General features: G+C 38.3%; 1 protein-coding gene and 1 long non-coding RNA gene across 3 annotated transcripts in view; one reads left to right on the top strand and one right to left on the bottom strand.

The window, feature by feature from the left end:
• Window positions 1–50: 50 nt before the first annotated feature.
• Window positions 51–18,152, bottom strand: LOC111346601 (coatomer subunit beta'). 2 transcript variants are annotated; one of them, XM_022953878.2, is made up of 29 exons: window positions 18,033–18,152; window positions 17,821–17,841; window positions 16,952–17,105; window positions 16,782–16,831; window positions 16,518–16,562; window positions 14,859–14,940; window positions 14,152–14,300; window positions 13,853–13,906; window positions 13,565–13,657; window positions 12,006–12,105; window positions 11,650–11,792; window positions 10,862–10,961; window positions 10,330–10,429; window positions 9,943–10,053; window positions 9,310–9,395; window positions 8,522–8,628; window positions 8,080–8,223; window positions 7,591–7,721; window positions 5,875–6,022; window positions 5,414–5,520; window positions 4,882–4,945; window positions 4,325–4,539; window positions 3,602–3,694; window positions 2,774–2,897; window positions 2,577–2,633; window positions 2,243–2,314; window positions 1,683–1,898; window positions 1,016–1,102; window positions 51–497 (listed from the first exon to the last, which is right to left on the bottom strand). In XM_022953878.2, the coding sequence occupies exons 1-29, from the start codon at window positions 18,033–18,035 to the stop codon at window positions 435–437; spliced, it is 2,919 nt and encodes a 972-aa protein (XP_022809613.1). In that variant the 5' UTR covers window positions 18,036–18,152; the 3' UTR covers window positions 51–434. The 2 variants fall into 2 exon arrangements, with proteins under 2 accessions (XP_022809613.1, XP_022809620.1); XM_022953885.2 differs by having other exon boundaries at window positions 1,016–1,069.
• A 69-nt stretch (window positions 18,153–18,221) lies between these two features.
• Window positions 18,222–21,313, top strand: part of LOC148724381 (uncharacterized) — a 48,808-nt gene continuing 45,716 nt past the window's right edge. The window contains exon 1 of the long non-coding RNA XR_015990741.1: window positions 18,222–18,716. This is a non-coding gene — a long non-coding RNA (uncharacterized LOC148724381). The remainder of the gene's footprint in view (window positions 18,717–21,313) is intronic.

Below are 21,313 nucleotides of genomic sequence, written 5' to 3'. Positions count from 1 at the left end.
GTCCCATAATATTACGGTGGTTGCACTGCAAACAACCAGCTTAAAACGTGTAACGATTCAACAACAGTTTTATTTATCTGTGCTTTTATTTATCTGGACTACAGCGCCTCTAAGTTATAACCATCAACACCGAAAGGAACCAAACTGCCTTCAATGGTTGAAAATTAGTAAAGTTGGTATTTAATACTTTCTTCGCCTGAATTTCATAGGCATTTTTTACTCTGTCAATCAGAACTAATACGATTCCAACGTACAGTAGAATTCCGAGAAAACAACCCACTGAAAACCAACAACTTTGCAATACATTTTATCGTATCGGCGTAAGTTTCCAAAAATTTTAAAGTAACATTTCTTCAATTAACCGCTACACATAGACAATAAGAGGCCATTTCATTGTTTTTTTTAAAGGATCAAACTCGAGCAATATGAATTTTCTAATCATCTAGAAGATCGTCGTCGTCATTTAAAAGATCATCATCGTCTATATTCAGGTCGTCCTGCGAACAGCACACAGATATACAAAATTGATGTTACCGAAGACTACAAAATTTAACTAACTAGGAGTCAAAAATTACTACCAAAATGGCTTACTGGGGGAGAAATAATATAGTTTGCTTTGAAAAATGAAAATAGCATGAAAGTATTGCTAAATGACTTTCGTATCAAAAATTCAACGGAAAGGCACCTCGTACTGAACATCAATTGCTTCAAATAGAAGACATTCTTCACTTAAAAACAAAACAGAACAAAACAGAACAGAACAAAACAAAGCTCCAGATTTATGAGGATAGGATTTCACAGACGAAAAAAAGAATAGGATACTATGCATAAATTACTGGATACCAAAATTAATCAACGCATTCGTATCTAACTGAAGTTTTTCTCTCAAATCCACAGCCAAATTGGGTGTAAACTAGTACATGCAGCTATTAAAATTTGTAACATCATTAGGACTCAGTATGACACAATAAAAATAAAGATCACTCAAACAAAAGGAAAATTTTGGGCAACTTACGTCTTCGTCATCGTCCTGAGCCCCGAAGTCGAAATCGTCGAGGTCGTCTTCGTCCTGTAATGCAAGGTACAGCAGGATTTTTTTCAACTGTTAATACAAAAGAAACGGACTGGGCATTAACCGAACAGGACACAGAGAACGAGAAAGACTGGACATTACAAAGAAACAACAAAAATATAAAAATAATAGTTAATTAGAAGAAAGGATACCGGTAGAGTGAAACCCTGGTGCAAACCGAACAATGTGCCCTATTTTTTAACCAAGTGGCGAGTTGGTACGGTCTATTTCACCCTATTCCCAGGCCGCTTCGAGATTGAATATCCAAGTAACTGAAAGTCCCAATAGAAGATTCGGAATTCGAGCAAAAGTACCAGCCAAGGTGGTTCCTGTACAAAAACTATGTGCTACCAAAGGTGACACCATGTAAGTGCTCATTCCCAGTCGGTGACTATTCCCAGATATGTGCGATTGGGTTGGCAATTTGGGCATAAGTAATACATCTCGGTAATAGTGTTGAGAAATGACGGAGGTTCATTTCAAGTCAAGCGCATTTTCTCTTACTGAAGAATATTTCTCCCTTCTAAAGCTGCATCTTTTTTCTAAGCATAACAGTGTGCCTTGTTGCCATGGGAACGGACTGACGCAGTCACCGAGTATCCCTTCTCACCTTATCATCCTCGACTGCAGGTTTCGTATCGGGAGCAGGTTTTTTCGTGGCTTCTTTTTCTGCCGCTGGAGGTTTAGTCGCAGGCGGTCTGTCCGCGGGTGCAGGAGGCGGTGAAGAGTGGGGTGCGCTTGACGATCTAGAGGCGAATGATGGAGGTGACGGCTCGATTGGTTGGGATGCGGAGGGCTCACCGAAGGACAGACTTTCTACCGACGCCTGAAATAAAACCACGTAAATATATACCGCAAATGACTAAAACAACGAATGTTTCACATTGGGACATTAAACCAAGGATTTGCCCCGTAAGGAGCTACGCTATAAGTACGTTTTGTACATCTTGAACTATCAAGCCAGACGTTAAGTTTATTGGTTGTAATTCGTATGAATTTTCTCCCCCTTAAATTTCTTCCTAGCTGACCATGACAAACTGTGAGTTGCATGTAAGAGTCCCCGCTAGATCATAGACACTTTACCGACTGAAAAAAAAAAAAAAAAAAAAAAAAAAAAAAATCAAAGTAACAAAACAACAATTTAAACCACACGTTGAAAAAATATCTCACCAGAATTGAGTCCAAGCTTCCATCTTCCTTAGCTGCTTTCATTTCTTCAAACACATCACGCTCAGAGTTACTCTAGAGATGAAAACAAATTTCCACACAAATCAACGCCTCGCATTTGCCCGTGTAAACAGAGAGGTGAACACTGTTGTCAAGCCCTGCGACAGTGGATAACCTGAACTACTACAGTAGCTTTAAAAAGCAAGATGCGAAGGATTTGACAACTTCCTGGCTGACATAAGATGACAAAAGGATTCGAATGTGCGCCTAAAATACAATGAAAGAATAAAAAGAGCCATTTGCCGAAGTACGTCATTCAACAGACAAATAATCCTACCGGGAAATGCTTGTATTGGGCAGCAGGTTTCATTTGTACTCTTTCCCGCTTCAGAAACTGGAACAAATACGGTAGAGAGATATTACTTTCAGCAACTCGAACAGCTTGCAACAGAAGGCAGAAAACAGACGCTGACAAAAAAAAAAATGTCATAAAGTAAGACAAGGGGGAAATGGAAAAAAAGTTCTTAATCTAACCTGCTCTGCTTGCAACGCTTCTTGAAATTCAGGAAACAGATTCTCATATTCTGAAGGGTCTGCTAGAGAATCAGATGCCTTTTTGTTGACTTTCGCTAAATCTTCCTTCCACAGTTGGACAATCCTGACAAACGGAACAAAACGGTCGACATTCAGTTGAATTTTGTTTTAATAATTATTGAGCAGAAAAGTACTAACTTACTGTCAATTATAGGGAGAAACAAGATGAAACAAATCTCTTCTTGCATATTCGTCCTCCAAAAAACATAAATAGATGAAATACAATGTATTCCAAAATGTTGTCTGTTCAAACTTGATTCACTTCCTTTGCAATCAACATTAGCTAGAAAGGCGACAAGCTTTATTGCTTTCTGCACTTTTTGTAGTTAGGAGTTTAGTGATGGAATCGAGCCACATCAGTTGGCTTGCTCCATTCACAAGTGCAACCCTGACAACGGGGACGTATCTATGATTTCTTCAGCATTGTATCCAGACAATTTCGTAATATTTCTACTACATACAAGCATGCGCTCTAGGTTGGGCTCCATAAACTCTCTACAGTAGCAATTTACATTATCAGCTCAGTTGAAGAAAATCAAAATAATTATGTTGTAATACCTCCCTTCCGATGCAGCATCAGAGTTTCTTTGGAAACGTACCCCTTACATTGATCTACTGTTTATCAAACGTAAGTAAACAGAATCAATGGAAACTTCCGAGCAGTTCTGTACTTCCAACTGGTCCCTTTTGTTTGTATAGAACCAAAATCCAGAATTGATTTGGGCAAAGTTGAACTCTGCCTACCAAACTTCGGGTAAAGAAACTTACCTTGACACATGGCTTGGTAAGTAAGTACGAGCCATGAACGCTGCCTCTGGATACCGACCCGTGCTACACAGCAACTCTATACCTTCCTCCAGCCTGGTCAAATAACAAGGTACATATCCACATTAATGCTAACTTTCAAAGGAAGTGCATTTCCAGGCCAGATTTCGATTAGCGCATACAGTGAAACGTGCATCATGAACTACAGACCAAGCTATGTTAGTCCGCTCGTCATGCCTTCGAGCCAAATAATTTCCCGTCAGTAAGTAAACATATTTCGCTCTTAAGGAAGGCTATAACTCAAAAACACTTTACAGTGTGGCCTATTTTCACTTGCAATACCTCCAATCGGCGAAGCATCCAGTTTCCGAAGAAGCTTACCTCCGTTAGTCAGTAAGTAAATATGTCTGCTCAATACTCTTACACTCTACACTGTATATGAACTCTAACCAATCAATTTGTTTTTAATCCTTGATACACTCGTACATTGAATGGTTAGAACACGCTATCCTGAGTTCTCTGTGGCATAAGATTTGTTTGAAACCCTCCCGAAATTAAACCTAGAGAATACACGTCAAATTTTCTTTCGGCCATGCTGTTGAATAAAACAGACCAATTGGCAACATTAAGGGAAGCGAACCTTCACATTTCTATTTGACTCATCCTTCCTATTTTCTAAAACCTGAATTAAAGAGTGAAAGGCATAAAAATAATGCACCTATTTACCTTCCAAGGAGGAAATAGGCCAAAAAGGCCACGTTGTTCTTGCCCTTGTTGGAAGATGTCTCCGCGAGTCTTAAAATCATGTCAGCATCTCCAGCCGATGTGGCCAGTAGCAGCAAGCCTCCGAAATCCTGTGCGTTTATTAGACACTCTTGAGCCAACTGGAACTGACACTTGGAGATGGCTAGCTCTGCAAGCTGCTTCCATTTGTGCTCGCTCTGAAAGACGGACGGAAGAACAATTCATCGCAACTTGTACTGTGCAAATTTATAAACACAGAGTGGGTCTCGCGGGTCATCTCTACAGTTTGGTGCACTTCTTCAGGCCAAAAACGATCAAATTATCGGTAAAGACGCAATACAAGACAACGAGCAGACATTGCGAGATCAAATATAATTGCAAATGATTCTTTGAGTATTAATGTTTTCAAACAAACTCACTTTGGAATTGCTTAAAAACTGTATAAAGCCAGTTAGCCTTTAGCTACACAGCCAAGTACCTCATTTCAATACATTCATGTATTGTATGAATTCATGACAAACAGTGATTGAAAAGTTTACCTCAGCTTCGGAAGCAATCATATAGGCAATCTTCAGCTCTGAAAGTTGTATTGCCAGATCAAACCTGATAGAGAGCAACAATATTAAAATCAATCTCAGCTTCATTATACACTTCCTTGCCTTCTTTGCCTTCTGAGAAACCGTTTGAGAAATGAAACCGTCAGTTTACGATTGAGTGGCACTGTAATTCTTCTGGATGTCAAACTTTCCTTTCGTTAAAACACAATCCTACCATCAAATCTTTAACGTACAGTAGTCACTAGTCAGTTGTCTTTTTAACCAAGAGAATTGCTACAGGTCGCAATTCTTAAAGTGGTCTGAAAAAGAACCATTGCATTCTATCCTCAGAATCCAATACAATTGGTTGGCATCGTGTTGCCTTGCCTGTCATTCTTCATCTCCATTTCAGTTACGTGCATTTCCTCTCAATTCTCATTAGCATGGAAAATAAATTCTATCTTGCATGTAAGTAAAAAAACATAAACATGTACGGGTGTACTAAGAATTCGCAGTTCGATGCAAGAGTAGTCACCTGTGTTCTGGGTCACAAGACACTGCCAGGGCTTGCTGCTTGAAGCCCTGTTTCTCTAAAAAGTGAGCCACACGGTTTCTTTGTTCCCGTGGAATGGTGGGAAGAACCTGGACCAAGAAACAAAAAGCACAGAAACGCTTAGCCCACCACATTTCCATCGAAAACAGTAAATGTTAGAAAAGAACCACACTAGCCAGCATCATGACACATCAGAAAACACCACATTACCTTAGAGGATTACTTGGCCTGCATGGCCAGCATAGAAAAGAGGTGGGAAAAGAACACGGTGAGTGGATTTGAAGACAAAGAGCAATCTGGTACTAATGATTGTGCCTCACACTCACAGTACATCAACTCTCCCTCTTCAACCTCTTTGTAAGACAACCAAACAGGCTACATGAATACTTGCACAGTGCGTCAAGGGCTGAGTAAGGAGTTTCATCGCCAGACTGAAAATATACCTGTTTAGCTGTGTCAAAGTCTTGCCTCATCACAGCTGTCTGGTATTCCAGGACTGAGAGGAGCAGGGAGTAACCCACAACATTCATGTCTTTGTCACTTAAGTACAGCCTATTGTCCTTAGGTATGTAACCAAGAAGGTACATGGTCCTGAAAAGTAAATATGCAAAAAGAACAAGTCATCGCTATGAGAATAAAGCACATTATCTGCCTGCCTCTCCTCAAGGCTTAGTTCTTGGGAGTACTAGTATCAGTCAGGTAGAGAGAGACAAGTTACTCGGTGTCTATATTTCTTCAGATCTCTCCTGGAACTACCATATTGACTACATTGTGAGGAAAGCAAGCTAGCACCTTTACGCTCTTAGGGTGCTTGGGAAGGCAGGAGTCCCCCAGACTGATTTAGTGCTTATTTATTGCTCCCTAATGCGGTCGGTCTTGGAGTACGTGGTCCTTGTCTGGGCATATCTTCCTGAGTACCCTAATGAGCTCATCGAGTCAGTACAGTAGAAAGCACTTAGGATAATCTTCCCCCATCTTGACTATGGATCTGGCCTTAGTGAGGCTCAGCTGCAACCCCTCGTGGTTCGCAGAGCTGAACTGGGTTCCAGGTTCATAGCTGGGGCAAGGAGGACTGAACCTATAAGTTACATCCTTCCTTGCACCACAGAGGTGCATCATGGTTATTCTTTGCGAGCCGGCAATGTTCGAGTAGATCAGTTTAGAGGGGCCACAGACTGACTTAATAAAATTGTTACTGTTCAATATCAGCAAGATGTATAGTTAATGTTCTACCTATGTAATACTACGTATGATGCACGATCCTCGCAGTAGATAGCGCTATTTATGCAATAGCGAAGATCAGACCTGAAAAAAATCACAGGCCTGTACGGGATTCGAACCACTGACCTCTGCGATACTAGTGCAGCGCTCTACCAATTGAGCTAACAAGCCAACTGGGAGCAGGCTATTGCATAAATAGCGCTATCTACTGCGAGGATCGTGCATCATACGTATCTAATACCGCAGTTCAAAATATATGAACTTCATATATTCATTGTATCTCATTTATCACTTTCACGGGTTTATTACGAATCAACTTAACGGCCTGCTCCCAGTTGGCTTGTTAGCTCAATTGGTAGAGCGCTGCACTAGTATCGCAGAGGTCAGTGGTTCGAATCCAGTACAGGCCTGATTTTTTTTTTCAAGTCTGATCTTCGCTATTGCATAAATAGCGCTATCAACTGCGAGGATCGTGCATCATACGTATCTAATACCGCAGTTCAAAATATATGAACTTCATATATTCATTGTATCTATGTAATACTGACACATACTGTAATTCAGCCTTAGCTGCGCGAGTATGGAATTAAATGATCATGAACAAGTACTGTAGAAATAAAGAGACTTGTGAGCAAGTCCTAATCATCAGGGCTGTACCATGAGCATTTCTTTGCTCCAGTGAAGGTTTGAGGCCTTGAACAAAGCCTACTGGCAAGAGTTTTGTCAGACCCCTTGCAGACCTCTCACTGGCAAGCTCTGCTTAATGAATCAAACTTCCTGGCAGGTGGCCCATATGCAAAGTTTTAAAAATGTTCCTCATAACGGTTGTCTAAGAGTTGATGATCAAGTTGATTGGTCAGAACAAAAACAAAAAAATTAATGTCTTTCATTTGTAATTTGTATAATTTAGAGAAAGATAATAGAAGAATTTAACAAACCTGTCTAAATGGGCTAAGGTGACAATTTCACCTCCAACATAGTAATTTAAACGATTAACAGCATTGGTGTAGATAAAACAGTCTCCAACCCAAATACCAGTCTTCACAGAATCCTCGATTTCACCACAAACCTTGAGTATATAATTATAGAAAATGAACAGTTTCTGCATCAACTGATTTTTCAAGTACACAACAATAACATTGAATAATTGTATGTTGAACATCTGTTCATCTGTTCTACTAATACCATTTAAGCAGAAAATTTGAAGTACTGGATAACAAAATGGATGTTTCCTGCATCGGCTGATTTTTCAGGTACACTGTAATGTCACACTGTACAGGTAAACCCAGTGCCGAGCAAAAATTATACAACTGCTTTTAATACTTCCTCAACTTCCCAAAGCTTTTTTTTCAATATTAGTGAACAAAAGCTCACCCTTGCTGGTTTTACAACTTGAGAATGAAATTAAAGTTGTCTCTTAATCTTACATCAAAAGCATCCTCAATGCCATCTTCAGTAATGGACTCTGGATTTTCCTGAGCTTTGGCCACATTCTCTGCAACATACTTCAGAATGAAGAAGGACTCATCTGTAGCTATGCAGCACAGTTCACCACTATCAGCCCAATAAATCTGAAATGAACATGTACAGCAGAACGAGACAACAATGTAAAATTCACACTTCCTTAATTTAACAAACGGTTTTTACAAGATTATTGACCAGGAAGTGAACCAATAATTTGCTCCAAATTAACTGCAAGGTGAGCCATACAATTTATACTTTATGTCATCTATAAGAACATTAAGGTAACTCAGTTGAAAGGAACAAATTCAGTTTAGTAAGGAAGTTGTATGTTCCCTTGTAATAAACTTATACTTATCTTCAGAGTAAGTTGTCCTGGGTAAATATAGTTGAAATTAAACAACTTACATTCTTTGGCTGAATTTCAATTCTACGGACAAGATCTGTGCTCTCCCAGTCAAAGAAGGCTAATCCCCCAACTGACTTCACTCCAAGAAGATGACCACCAAATATGTCTGATGTAAAAATCAATTGATTGTACAATTAATGAAGGCTATTGATAGAATTGTCAGGGAGAGGACAAAAGTGAGCTACAGTAATTAGTTCTTATTAACCGAGCGGGAGGTCTGTCTAGGAGGATCTTGACTGAAGTCGCCAATACAGACCGAACGCAGTGAGGTCTCTACCAGCGACGAGGGTCAAGATTCTCCCATACAGACCAACGTAGCTTGGTTAATAAGACGTTATGGCTGTGTCTTATATGCCAATTTTTTATATTCTTTGCTACCTTTTTTTTCTAGACTGGTCTAGAAGGGAATCTAGACCGCTTTCAATATTGATTTCAGCCAATCAAATTCATGAATTCCATAGTTCCCAGTCATTGTGAGACACAGCCGTATAATAACACTCAATAGTAAGGGGACAGTCTCTCAAAACTCAACCCCTGATTCTCGAAGACTTCCATGATTGAATAAAATAGTTCCCTTGAAACTACAGATCCTGATTCTTGACAAGTTCTTCAAGAGTCTGGATTCTGGATTCTTGATCCTCGATTCTCAATCCTTAATTGCACATCCTTGATACTCGACGTTTCAAGACATTCAACTGAGACAGAGTTTGGCTGCACATATATGTACATTGTAGCAACTCGATGAGCTGCTCAACTTCAATCAGAACACATTACTACATACACTTACTTTCTGCCCCAAACTCAGGCTTGAATGACTTCCTTTCTTTAAAATTTTTAAAGATCTTGATTTTGTTTCCATCTCTTATAGCATATCTGAAAATAAAAAATAAATAAATGAACATTGCCTCTAAATAGGCTCTTCACTTATCTACTTATCACTGTGTGGTGATAACATTCCACAAAGAACTCAGTTTTTTTCCACTTTAAAGCAAGATGTAGACTGTGAAGTAAAGTATATAAGTAAGTATTCACCATGCATATACATGAAATTCTGCTGTAATCAGCTTTAATCATGGAACTCCTAGTTCTAATATGGAACATACAGTCTCCTATGCACTGTGGCTTAGAGTTCACTCAAGCTAAAGGAATCCTTTTATCGAAAGCCTGGTAGGTTTCAATGGTATTCCTTCTTTCTCTTATTTAAGTTAAATGGTAGCAAGTCTTAAAAAGGTTACTTTAAACATATACACATACATGTACATTTGTACACCTAGGTTTAGTGGAACCTACTGGAACCAGTATCTAGAACATTTTTAATATACTGTAATGATTAATTTTGAATGCTGGCACAATCAAGAAACAACAGTTATGTGCTTCAAGTTCGTGTCTTACATTAGACAAGCAATAGAATATTACATACTCGGATGAATCAGAAGCCCAAACAAATTCCTGAGCTGATCCAAAACTCTTATTCCTCAGAGCCATTGCTGTGTAAATGATGTACTCTCCATCACCACAAACAACTACAAATCTGCAAAAAGAAAAATAAATGAACAAGAAAGCACAAATTACTGTATGGAGGGAGGTGGCATGGCCCAGTGGTTAGGGTGCTGGACTTGTAATCCGGTGTTCGCTGCGCTCTGTAAATAGCCCACTAATCTGCCTCCCGCCAGCAGGGATTTTTAAGCACCTAGTCTATATTGTGGCTGAAAAGCCCCTAAGGGGGAGCTTCAATTTAAGTATTTATTTATTTATTTATTTTATGCTGATCATCTTGGTTTGGCATTCAACGCATTAAATATTGTACCTTCCATTTGGATTGTGGGACAGTGTTTGGGGGAACATCTCACATGGTCCCATGTCTTTGATTGCCAGAGGAAGACGTTCACCATCTTTAACATCATAATCTGACAAAAAGTAAAAGTTTCATCACTTTAAAATATTTTACAAAGGTTTATATAGAGTGTTTGCATGAACAATAACCAGTAAAAACAAAGAAAGGACATGGATGAACACTCTTACATGTATCTGCAGTTAACACTACAACATCACAATTACGTGCACATGTTTGTAAACAACTCTCCTGAAACCAACCAGTCTCTAAGTAATATACATGACTTCGTATATTGCAGATTTGACCTGATTTTGCCTACAACTAGAGTCTGTGACGGATGATATAGTCAGTATTATAATCATTTCTTACAGACTGTACCCAAACACCAGTTCACATCAGATGAATTGCAAATATTACTGTCATTGCTTGACACAAAAGACCATCACATAATACATTGTACATGTATGTACTTACAACTGTTTGAAACGTTTATGTTTAAACTTACCTGCCACATTTTTCAAGTTAGCTTGTTGAATTTCACTGTGCTTTGCAAATATTATTTTACCATTGGAATCCATAGACATTGCAGGCTCTTCCCTGCCAAGCTAAAGGTAAATAAGAAATAGAAACTTTCAAAATTACACTAACCCCATAGATCTAAAGCAGGTCTCTGTGCTGTAAGTAATAAAATTCTCAAAATTTTACCTATGAAAATTTGGTACAAGATAAGAAAGTTACTCCCCAATTGATATTTTGTTTCATTCTCACCACCTTTTAGCTCTAAGATGTACATGCGTCCGGTGGCCCCTGGCACCTTACGTTTACTCTTGGGCAACTCAGGAATTTTAGTTTTTCATACAAAGCATATGCTGGGCACCCTGGATTTTACAGTTTCAGAGCACTGGGCTCCATTCAATTTTCCTTTGTTCATCCCTGGGAATTACATGTATATGTAAGGGTTACTTAACAATTATTCCACGAGTGCGCGTTGGATACGAGATGATATATAGCCAACGCGGCGCATATTGCCGAGTTGGCTATAATCATCTGATATCCAACAAGCACGAGTGGAATAATTGTTTTATTAAAAAAAAAACGCCCCTAAGATATTAGACAAATATTCTCGACTTTATTTTGTAAGAAGAAACCGGATGTTACAATGTACAGATATTAGATTATGGTATATTGGCTCATATACCATAATGGCTAAGCCAATTAAAAGTCTTGAATTGCATTAATCTAATGATCCAGTTTTTAATAAAAATGCATACATCAATAAAGTGGGATACAAACCTTGATAAGGATACTCCCTTCATCATATCCAAGTGCAACATTGTTTGAACCTTTTAGCATAGCCATGCTCCAAACTCTTTCTAGACCATAGTTAAGGGTGCTCTCCAGTCGGTACGTGTTGGCTTGCCAAATGCGCACAGTACCTTTGTTGACAAAAGAAATTACATACAATGCACACATCCAATAACAAATAAACTGGTGTTTAGCCACATTTAAAATAGTCAATTTCAATTTCTAACAGCTATTACATGTAATTAAGCTTGTCTGTAACACTTTCCATCATCTCAATGAAACACAGAAAAAATATAATTGTTGCATGTGTATAAAAAAAAAAAATTATTTAAATCTGAACATACCATCCTCTGAGCCAGTCAAAATGATTGGTAATTCAGGGTGAAAACCAACACAAGAGATGTTCTGGGCATGTCCCTCAAGTGTTTGAACACAAGTTTTATTCTGAAATACACACAACAATCAGTCCCTACTTCACACAAAAATTAATAAATGTAAAACTATCCTACCCACACAAAAGTAGACGACAAGAAAAGAAAAACTTTTGCCCTACAAAATACATGTTTGAAAAAGTGATTGATTATGTAATTACCGCATTTATTCGTCTATAAGCCGAACTCGGCTACAAGCCAAGACCCTAAACTTCCGTCTGTTTTAATCGGGAAGGTTCTTTAAACATTTAAATTGAAAATACTTGGCTATAAGCCGAGACCATATTCAGAGAACTCCATTCTCAAAAAAACTGAAATGAAACGCAAAAGTTTCGAAACAGAAAAGAGCTTCAATACAGTGCTGCCGTCAAAAACAATTCTGAGATAACCAGAGAGTAAGTCATCAGCTAGTCACTAGAGGAAAGATCAAGAGAACCTCTTCAATGGGAGCTCGAGATGTCAGCAAAACGCACAACAAGGGGCCGTTACACTCTGAAATATCTGCGGCTGGATGAGAGATTACTTGACTGGTTTACAGAGCAGAGAAGCCAAGGTAAGTTTTCTTTTTACGTGATCGCAAATTTCAACGCCATAACATGCGACGAGTTTGTTTACCAATCATGGGAATGGGCAATTCTGATTGGTCAGTTTCAAAATTTTTAAAACACTTTCACAAGATTTATACACTCATTCAAAACCTGCAGAATCTCTAATACTCTAGACGACATGGAAGATGAAGCAATCTACTCGGAATAAACAGCAGAACTAGCGGATGAGGAGGAGATGGACAATGAATTCCATGCCGACACTGAGGACGAACAGTAAGCCGAATTTACTACGCGCTGAAAACAACAAACTGCTTCTTTGGAAGCAACCACATAAATAAAGTCAATGACCAACTTCAACTGGATTTGTTAATTACTTCTGCAGGCAATATCTCCACTTGTAAATGAATATATCTATGTTTCCTTTGAATTTATCGTTTTGAAAAAATTCTGTTCGGAAAAACACTCGGCTATAAGCCGAGAACCCTTCTCTGGCTCAAATTTTTGAAATTTTGGTAAAGTTTTGTGAAAAAATCGCTCAGCTTATAGATGAATAAATAAGGTAGTTGAACTGCTAGCAATCATAGTGTGACTGGGAAGAAGACAAGTTACATGCAAGAAAAGGAAAGAACTACATGTCTTCAACCCAAAAGCATGACCAGCTTCTAATTTCTCCATACAGTTGAACTGCTGAACCAAACATTCAGGCCACACATATAAAGCCACATGATCACCAACAAAAGAAGCTCTTTATAGTGAAATGTACATGTAATCTCCTTATCAGTACCAGAAATAATGAATAAAGAACAGTAGGGGGAGTAAGCATTTTGATATTAGGATATAACTGTACACCACTTGTTCTTGTAAAGGGCTATGGTAAAGCAACCAAAATGAGGAGAGTTAAAATAATACAAGTATTTACTTTACCTGGTAGTCCCATATTTTCACGAGTCTGTCATCAGCACCAGAAATAAGATAGGGCTTCTCTCCACCGTGAAAATAGTCCACACAATTTACTCCCTGATAAGAGAAAATAATTTACAGTTTGTTGACATAACAAAAGGCAGAGTTGTAATTACATGATAGGTACATATACATGTGTGTAACAATGCAATATGCAATAATCACCAGGAACAAACTTCAAAATACCGTTTGAATAATAAAAGAACATACAAGTGAATACACGCATTCAACTCTTGCATACAATAAATGTACCTTTTCATGACCCTCGAGAGTGAAGTTTGGAGCATTAGAACCCAGCTGCCATACCTGTGGTAGCAAAACAATTTGCAAATACATTCATAAAGCTGCATGTACTGCACAAGCAAAGGAAGAAAACTCTGCTGCCATTAACTTTTAGTGCATGTGTCCTCTTTATAACAATTACAGAGGCAACCACTCATTGCTTTGTCCTCCATCTTGGCAAAAATTTGGATTTTGAATTCACCTCACAAACATAATATTGTTGTTACATATTCTGAGCAGCATTCAGTACACCTACATGTACAGTGTACCTTGATTGTTCGGTCAAGAGAAGCACTGGCAAACTGGTTATTATCCTTGGGATTGATGACAATCTGCATCACATAATGGGTGTGGCCTTCAAACACTTGAGAACATTGCCACTTCTTCTCCCAGTCCCAAAGTTTGATCAACATGTCATCTGTGACACAAACAGAGGAAGAAAAATAGTAAAAACACAAAAGAAAAACGCTATGTGCATCTGTAAATAACCAACATACGTGTATCAAGTGAGGTATAGTTGTACAATAATGTAAAGTATATTGGAGAAAAGTGTTCAATCCAAGATTGATTCATATATTTAAAAGTAGTACCATACTAAAAGAAGTGACTGATGGACTTCGTTTCAAAATACCTCTAATAACCTCAAGGACAAGCACAAGGCAGATGCCATTGGATAGAAAGAATATCAACTTAAACTGGCAAAATAACAGCTTGGCATAAGCAGTATACACATTGCTTTTAAGACCAAAATCCGAAAGAAGAGTATTTTTTCCACCCATTTGTCAGCCTCTCCCAAAAAAATGTGAAATTATGTGCGGTGGAAAGTTCACTTATCATACATCGTTTCTCCCTTCTTGGAATGAACACAATATCAGAATTGTAAAGAGAGTTTGCAAACTGAGTATTGCTGGGAAGGGGGGTAGAGTTTACATACTAAGTACTGCTGGGGGTGTTCAAAGGACCTCTTTCTACTCACCACTGCTTGTCAAAACGTAGGGCTGAGTTGGATGGACAGCAATTGAGCGCAAGTAATCTGAATGAGCTTCAAAACCATGAACCTGTGAAAGGAATCACTCTGTTACATGGATGACAATTAATTAAAGAAAACCAAACTAAATAAAGATACAATGAATATATATGAAGTTCATATATTTTGAACTGCAGTATTAAATACGTATGATGCACGATCCTTCGCAGTAGATAGCACTATTTATGCAATAGCGAAAATCAGACCTGAAAAAAAATCAGGCTTGTACGGGATTCGAACCACTGACCTCTGTGATACTAGTGCAGCGCACTAGTATTGTGCTCTAGTACTAGTGCAGAGGTCTACTAGTGCAGCACTCTACCAATTGAGCAGAGGTCAGTGGTTCGAATCCCGTACAGGCCTGACTTTTTTTTCAGGTCTGATTTTCGCTATTGCATAAAATAATAGCGCTATCTACTGCCAAGGATCGTGCATCATACGTATTTAATACCGCAGTTCAAAATATATGAACTTCATATATGTTCATTGTATCTGATTTATCATCACGGGTTTATTACGAATCAACTTAACGGCCTGCTCCCAGTTGGCTTGTTAGCTCAATTGGTAGAGCGCTGCACTAGTATCGCAGAGGTCAGTGGTTCGAATCCCGTACAGGCCTGATTTTTTTCAGGTCTGATTTTCACTATTGCATAAATAGCATTATCTACTGCGAAGGATCGTGCATCATACATAAGTAAAGATAACTTCTAACTATACCTACACATAGTCCACATAAAAAAAATGCCATAACGTTTTTTCACCCTCTAACTCCCAGAAGTGGTTAACATGTAACTTCTCCCTATAATATCCATACATTATCCAGCAAACATGTAATGAGAATACTCAAACTTATCAGGTAGAAGTTGTTATCTTGCTCTAACACTAAATTCTTGTAACTAATTTGCGACAAAATAGTTAGCAGTTAGAAGGGAGAATTAAAAATCAGATTTAGAGAGTTAAACCCTTAGTATAGAGGTTTTGCACAGCAGCTGTGTTAGACGGCAGGAACAATGAAAATATTTTGCATAAGAAAGAAAAATTTTTCCCATGGGTAAAATAATCTATTGTTCCTGCCATCCAACATGGCTGCTGTGCAAAACCTCTATAGGGGAATCCTTGTTTACAATATTTGCCTTATTAGCATAAGCAATTCAGTTTCTGATGGAGCTAAAAATAAATCAGTTCTGAATATCAAAAGGTCAAAGTACGATTAACTCGGCCAATGAATACGAGCCTGATGCATTGAATACTTTTTGTGTAACACGGGTTTAAAAACTCAACATTTTACATAGAATGTATGAGTTCATTAGCGCTTTTGCCACCCAGAAATTTTGCAGTTTTTGATGGACTATTTCTCCTTGAATATTACACCCAAAGAGCTAAACATTTCACCATGTACTAAGGTTTTCTAGCTCTTTAGCTGCCTGAAGTCAATTTGTATCTAACATGCTTCCTTCTTTACGCAAAGCCGTATAGAAATGAGCAAAAATGTAAACAATGACGCCAGCATGAATCCACCTATACAGTTTAGGGTGGTAGATTATCTAAATGCAATCATGATTTGCAGGTAACTCTGTCTCCTATCTTGTTTTCATTCTGAACTATTACCTTCTCCAGGGTGTTGTAATTAAAAACCCTAAGCATCATATCATCCTGCAAGAGTAAGATTTAAAAACCCAGTTACAGCCTAAGATAAATAAAGAACACAAAATTGCAAAAGGATATGTTTAGAAGGAACATCCAAATCACATTTAAAAGTGATTTTACAAAAACCATGAATATTAATTGTACTGTACATTTAGCGTCCATGTGAGAAAATTACTGGTGAATTTGGGAGCCAAGGAAGCTTAACATAATCAAATATGTACTTACAGATCCAGTCACCACCCAGTTCTTTCTTGGTACAAATTTTGAAGTGCGAACTGAAAAATAAGCAGAAGTAACAGTAAAACAGATGGAAATGGATTTTTTGGGGAAAACTACAAATAATTGAAAAAGTGAAAATATCCTGAATTCATATGCACTTTATCAAAAGTTCATACCTGGCAGGTCAGTAACTTCAAATGTCTTGACCAGTGTTTGTGACTCAAAGTTCCACACGTGCACATTACCATTGTATAAACTTGCAAGCATCCATGGTTCAGTTGGATGGACATCCACACACTTGACTCGGTCAGACCGAGCAGACAGCTTACGCTACAAATGAGAGGATAACAAATGAGCCCTGTTGCTTATCTCAAACACTGTGGCTCAAAAGTACAGTACTGTATACAATGTACCTGAAGTACAATGTTTTCAAAGGGAGTCATTTACTCATCACATCCAGTGTTGCTCAAAAGTAAGTTGACAGTCCCAACTCAATACTCAATCCTTGATACTTGAAACTATTGGGAATGGAGGATCGAGAATTGAGGCTTGAGTATGGAGAATCAAGGATTGAGGATCAAGGATCAAAACACTAGAAGAACCTTTTGAGGTGCTTGAACTGCAGTATCAAGAAAAAAATTTAATTTTTGCACACAAAACAATAGTGAAGGAAAGAGAATAGGATCCTTGTAGTAGTCAAAATACTTTATGTTGAATGTTAAACTCCAGGTGTATTTTTTTGTTTATTTTTATGTCTGATCAACCCTGAAAATCTATTATAAAGCTGTCAGAAGAAATTACAACCTACTTGCTCTAAGAAACAAGACAATCTAATAATTACATGAATTGCCTAGTTTGCCCTGTTAAGTTATATCAAAAAAGGCCTTGACAAATAAGACGAGTGATACCATCAAAGGCCAGAAAGCACCGAGATAAATGCCTGCACATTCCCTAGAACCTACATGAACACTCGCGGATTCATTGAGCTTATGTACGCCACGTAATGATAAGAAATTTAAGGTGACGGGTATTTTTTATCACCTACCTTTACATCTAGTCTCAAAGGCTACAGATTCCACAAAAATGCAAAAGAAATAAAACAAGTCAGTTAAATCAGTAAGAAATTCTCACCAGGTTCACTTCGATTAGATGAGCACAACACAACACACAAATGGTAAGCGTAATCGACCAACAAAAAATAAAAAAATTAAGTGTCTAGCAATATCATTTGTAGGGTAAAATACTGACGGGCTTTACCATGATTGCCACAAAAATAGGATCAAAATTCCGAGGGAAGTTACTTCTGACCGGTCAATATGGCCGACGTGGCAGAGAATTTAGCCCTCGCTCTCGTGCAATTGGAAGACCGCTGTACTGAAAGAACGCGGAAATAAACCCAAGGGAATGGGAGCGAGTGCACTTGCAACACGGGGCAATCTCGCGCGCAATCATTCTTTCATTTGCCCCATGGAAAACCGTAGAGGGGTTAAAAACGTTGAGACACAAAACAATAAGCATAGTAAGCGCTACAATTATTCAAGCCAAAAGAAGGAAAAAGCGATAGAAAACACAATCAAGTTAATTAACCGTGAAGCATGCGCGCGGGAATTAGCGTTTGTGACGTCAAATTTCTTTCAGTGCCTTTGATGTCTCGCAAATGTCGGCGTAGCGGTTAGTTCGAGTGAAGAATTGTCTTTTTATGGCAACGAAAAGGAACCAAAGTCAACTGATAGTCATCCTCTGTGGATCCCGAAACAATCTAAGTTACAAAGCGTAACGTCTAGTGTCAACTGCTTCAATTTCACAGAGAAATCTTGGCACTGGTTGCTGTTATTTTCTTGATCCGCCACTTCGAAAGTGAACTACTGCAAACGGAAGCTCCGCATGCTCAGAAGGGAGTTTTTAGGCAGTCTACCATCGGTTTTTCTCCATGGATTAAAGGTTAGTTGCCATAACTTTACAGGTTAACTATATTTTCCATTCTGACAACCTAATTCTGGAATATAGAAAGTTTTAATCCATCGCCGAGTCATGATGGATGAAAAGCAGCAAAATTTAAAGACAACTGGCGAGACGATGGAAGAATTTTCAAAGAAGCGTGGATTGTTATGATCGCAGCGAATGAACGATTTAGATCTGATACCTTATTAATTGGTGTTACCCTTAACTTATTGAAACTGTCACAGGTCACAAACATAAGATTAGAACTGATGTTGCCAGAAACCAATATCGTTGATTGCGGTTTCCCCAAAATTCCTTCTTTTGAGTGTTTGCCTTCGAAGTGCAGCTCGCTAAAGTCAACGAAGAGATTTGTGAGTCGCACAGAGATCTTGATCGTGCCAGTGAAAACTTAAACTGATAATAAGATCCAAGCGGTAGTTCGATTCTATGATATTCATACAGCGCAGGATCTAATGTCAGGATGGTGGATTCTACTTGAGTACGCTTAATCATTAACTATTTCAGATCCTAGTATACGAAAGATGACCGTACTTGTTCAGTTAGCTCAAAGGGTTTTTATTTCAGAAGATACTAAATTAGATAAAACCTTAGCGATATGGGTAGGGGTAAAGTTCAGTGTAATTTAGCGGTTAAATTACGCAGTGCGACCGAATGCTCAGCGATCTGACATGGTTCCTTAAAAAATCTATGTCGTTGTTGTTGACTGGGAGTGAAGGTGGATACCAACAGAACAAGTTAGGATAAAAATTTAATCGACGAGTAACTTCTGTCTCTGTTGGTGGAAATCTTTTGCGCTTACTTTGCACTTTTTGCTGTTTCAATCTCGGGCGTACTTCACAGGACTGTACTAACCCCGCCAACTGGAACTCCCAAAGGAAACGAAAATGGTTCAAGTTAGCTGGGGTTCAAGTTATCGGCATTGGTGTTGAATTTCAATTATCCTGTTTTATGATTAAGAGAAAAAAACGTGTTTTTACCATTCTTGCACAATCATCAGTCATCTTCGCACATTTACTTTTGTTTTATAAGAGCTTTTTTATAAGAATGTCTAGTTTGGGAAAATTGGCTAAATGTATTACGTTCTCATAAATAACGTTCTTGTCAATCGTGTTGAAGATTGGGACAAGTCAATCAGCTAAGTTCTGACACTTTGACTTTTATCGGGCGAAGTTTCTAGCTAAAAATCGAGTTATCAGGTTAAGTTTGGGCCAAGGGAAAGTAGAATAGGTCGAGTTAACAGGGAGTTCGACTTTACCGTGTTCAAGTTAGCTAGTAGTCAACGACTGAAGAAAACAAAAGGGGTCAAATCTGGAGACTGAAATTGTATTTCGTTTGATTTAGAGGGTTTCTGCTATATATAATCAGACGCATGCATCGACATGCATGCTGCGCTTCCTTTGCCAACAGTGAGATATGAAAATTAAACTTCGTATTGTGAGGTATCACTGTGATTTAAGTAGATAAGGGATGACAGACATTTAGCTGTTGAATTTGGTGAGGAATGAATAATACTAACGAATACAATAAAAGTGTAGAACGTATCATGACAAAGACCAAAAATCAAAACATGTAAAGAAAAAAAAACAAACGAGCAATAAGGGAATCAGATCTGCTGAGTACAATGACCTTTATGACCTCGCCTTATTTCATTAGTTCTCAAGCACGTATGTCTTCCTTAAGTAGTTTGTTTTAAAATTGGCGTGCCTGGCGTATGAACTCAAGTGTTAAGTAAGAAGTTCGAGTGATATTTTGTTTATGTTGGTCAATTGATTGAGGAGTTCAAGGGCTGCAAAAGGCGACAAATCCAAAACGGTTCAAACACTTATGAAACATAGAACAGAATTAAAGATCGCGTGAGTATTCATGAGATTTTGCTTTTATTAGATAACAGTTTACGTTGCTTCCTATAGAGAGATAACTAGCCGTTTAATTATCTGTATTTCCGAAGGATAGCTGGCAGTTGAAAGTTGATCTGTCTGGGGGGGTTCAATCTTTATTATTGGAAGATCTGGTATGTCTAACAACGGCGTAAAAGAGTAACGTGTTTTATCGCTCTTTTATACAAAGCCTTGAACATGTCACTGGGCAGAGAAACTTCTAATCAAAGTTAATACTGTTGCCGTTTATTTCACAGCGGTTCTCGCGCACAGGACCCAGGAGCGCGCAGCAGTTTGAAATATGTAAAGGTTTTGTTTGTTTTTGTTATGACATTCTCCAAGGATTGTTTTGTCTTCCTTGGAACAATTAATCCTTGTATTGCTATCACAAAGCAGAGTGGAAATTCCTGCTTTGGCTCGTCTCACGAAAGCTTTCATTTTATCGAAGGAGAGCACTTACTTTCTTAGGGTACAGCTTCTGGTTTAGTGAAAAGCAGGGGAACCATTTCCGAAGTAAGACTTGGTAAGTTAAATATTGTCAGAACAAAGGGGCGAAAGAGTGTTCCCTGAAATACACATGAACCATTTGGTAGAGACATAGCGTTTCCAACCATAAAATTGAGTTCAACTTTGTCTTATTTTGAAGATGAGCAGTCTCCAGATAGCAGATCTTCTAGAGCTAGGTCAATTTAGTTGGTC

Source organism: Stylophora pistillata, chromosome 8, assembly GCF_964205215.1.
Source record: "Stylophora pistillata chromosome 8, jaStyPist1.2, whole genome shotgun sequence".
Lineage (NCBI taxonomy): Eukaryota > Metazoa > Cnidaria > Anthozoa > Scleractinia > Pocilloporidae > Stylophora > Stylophora pistillata.
This window is presented reverse-complemented; position numbering and strand designations above follow the sequence as displayed.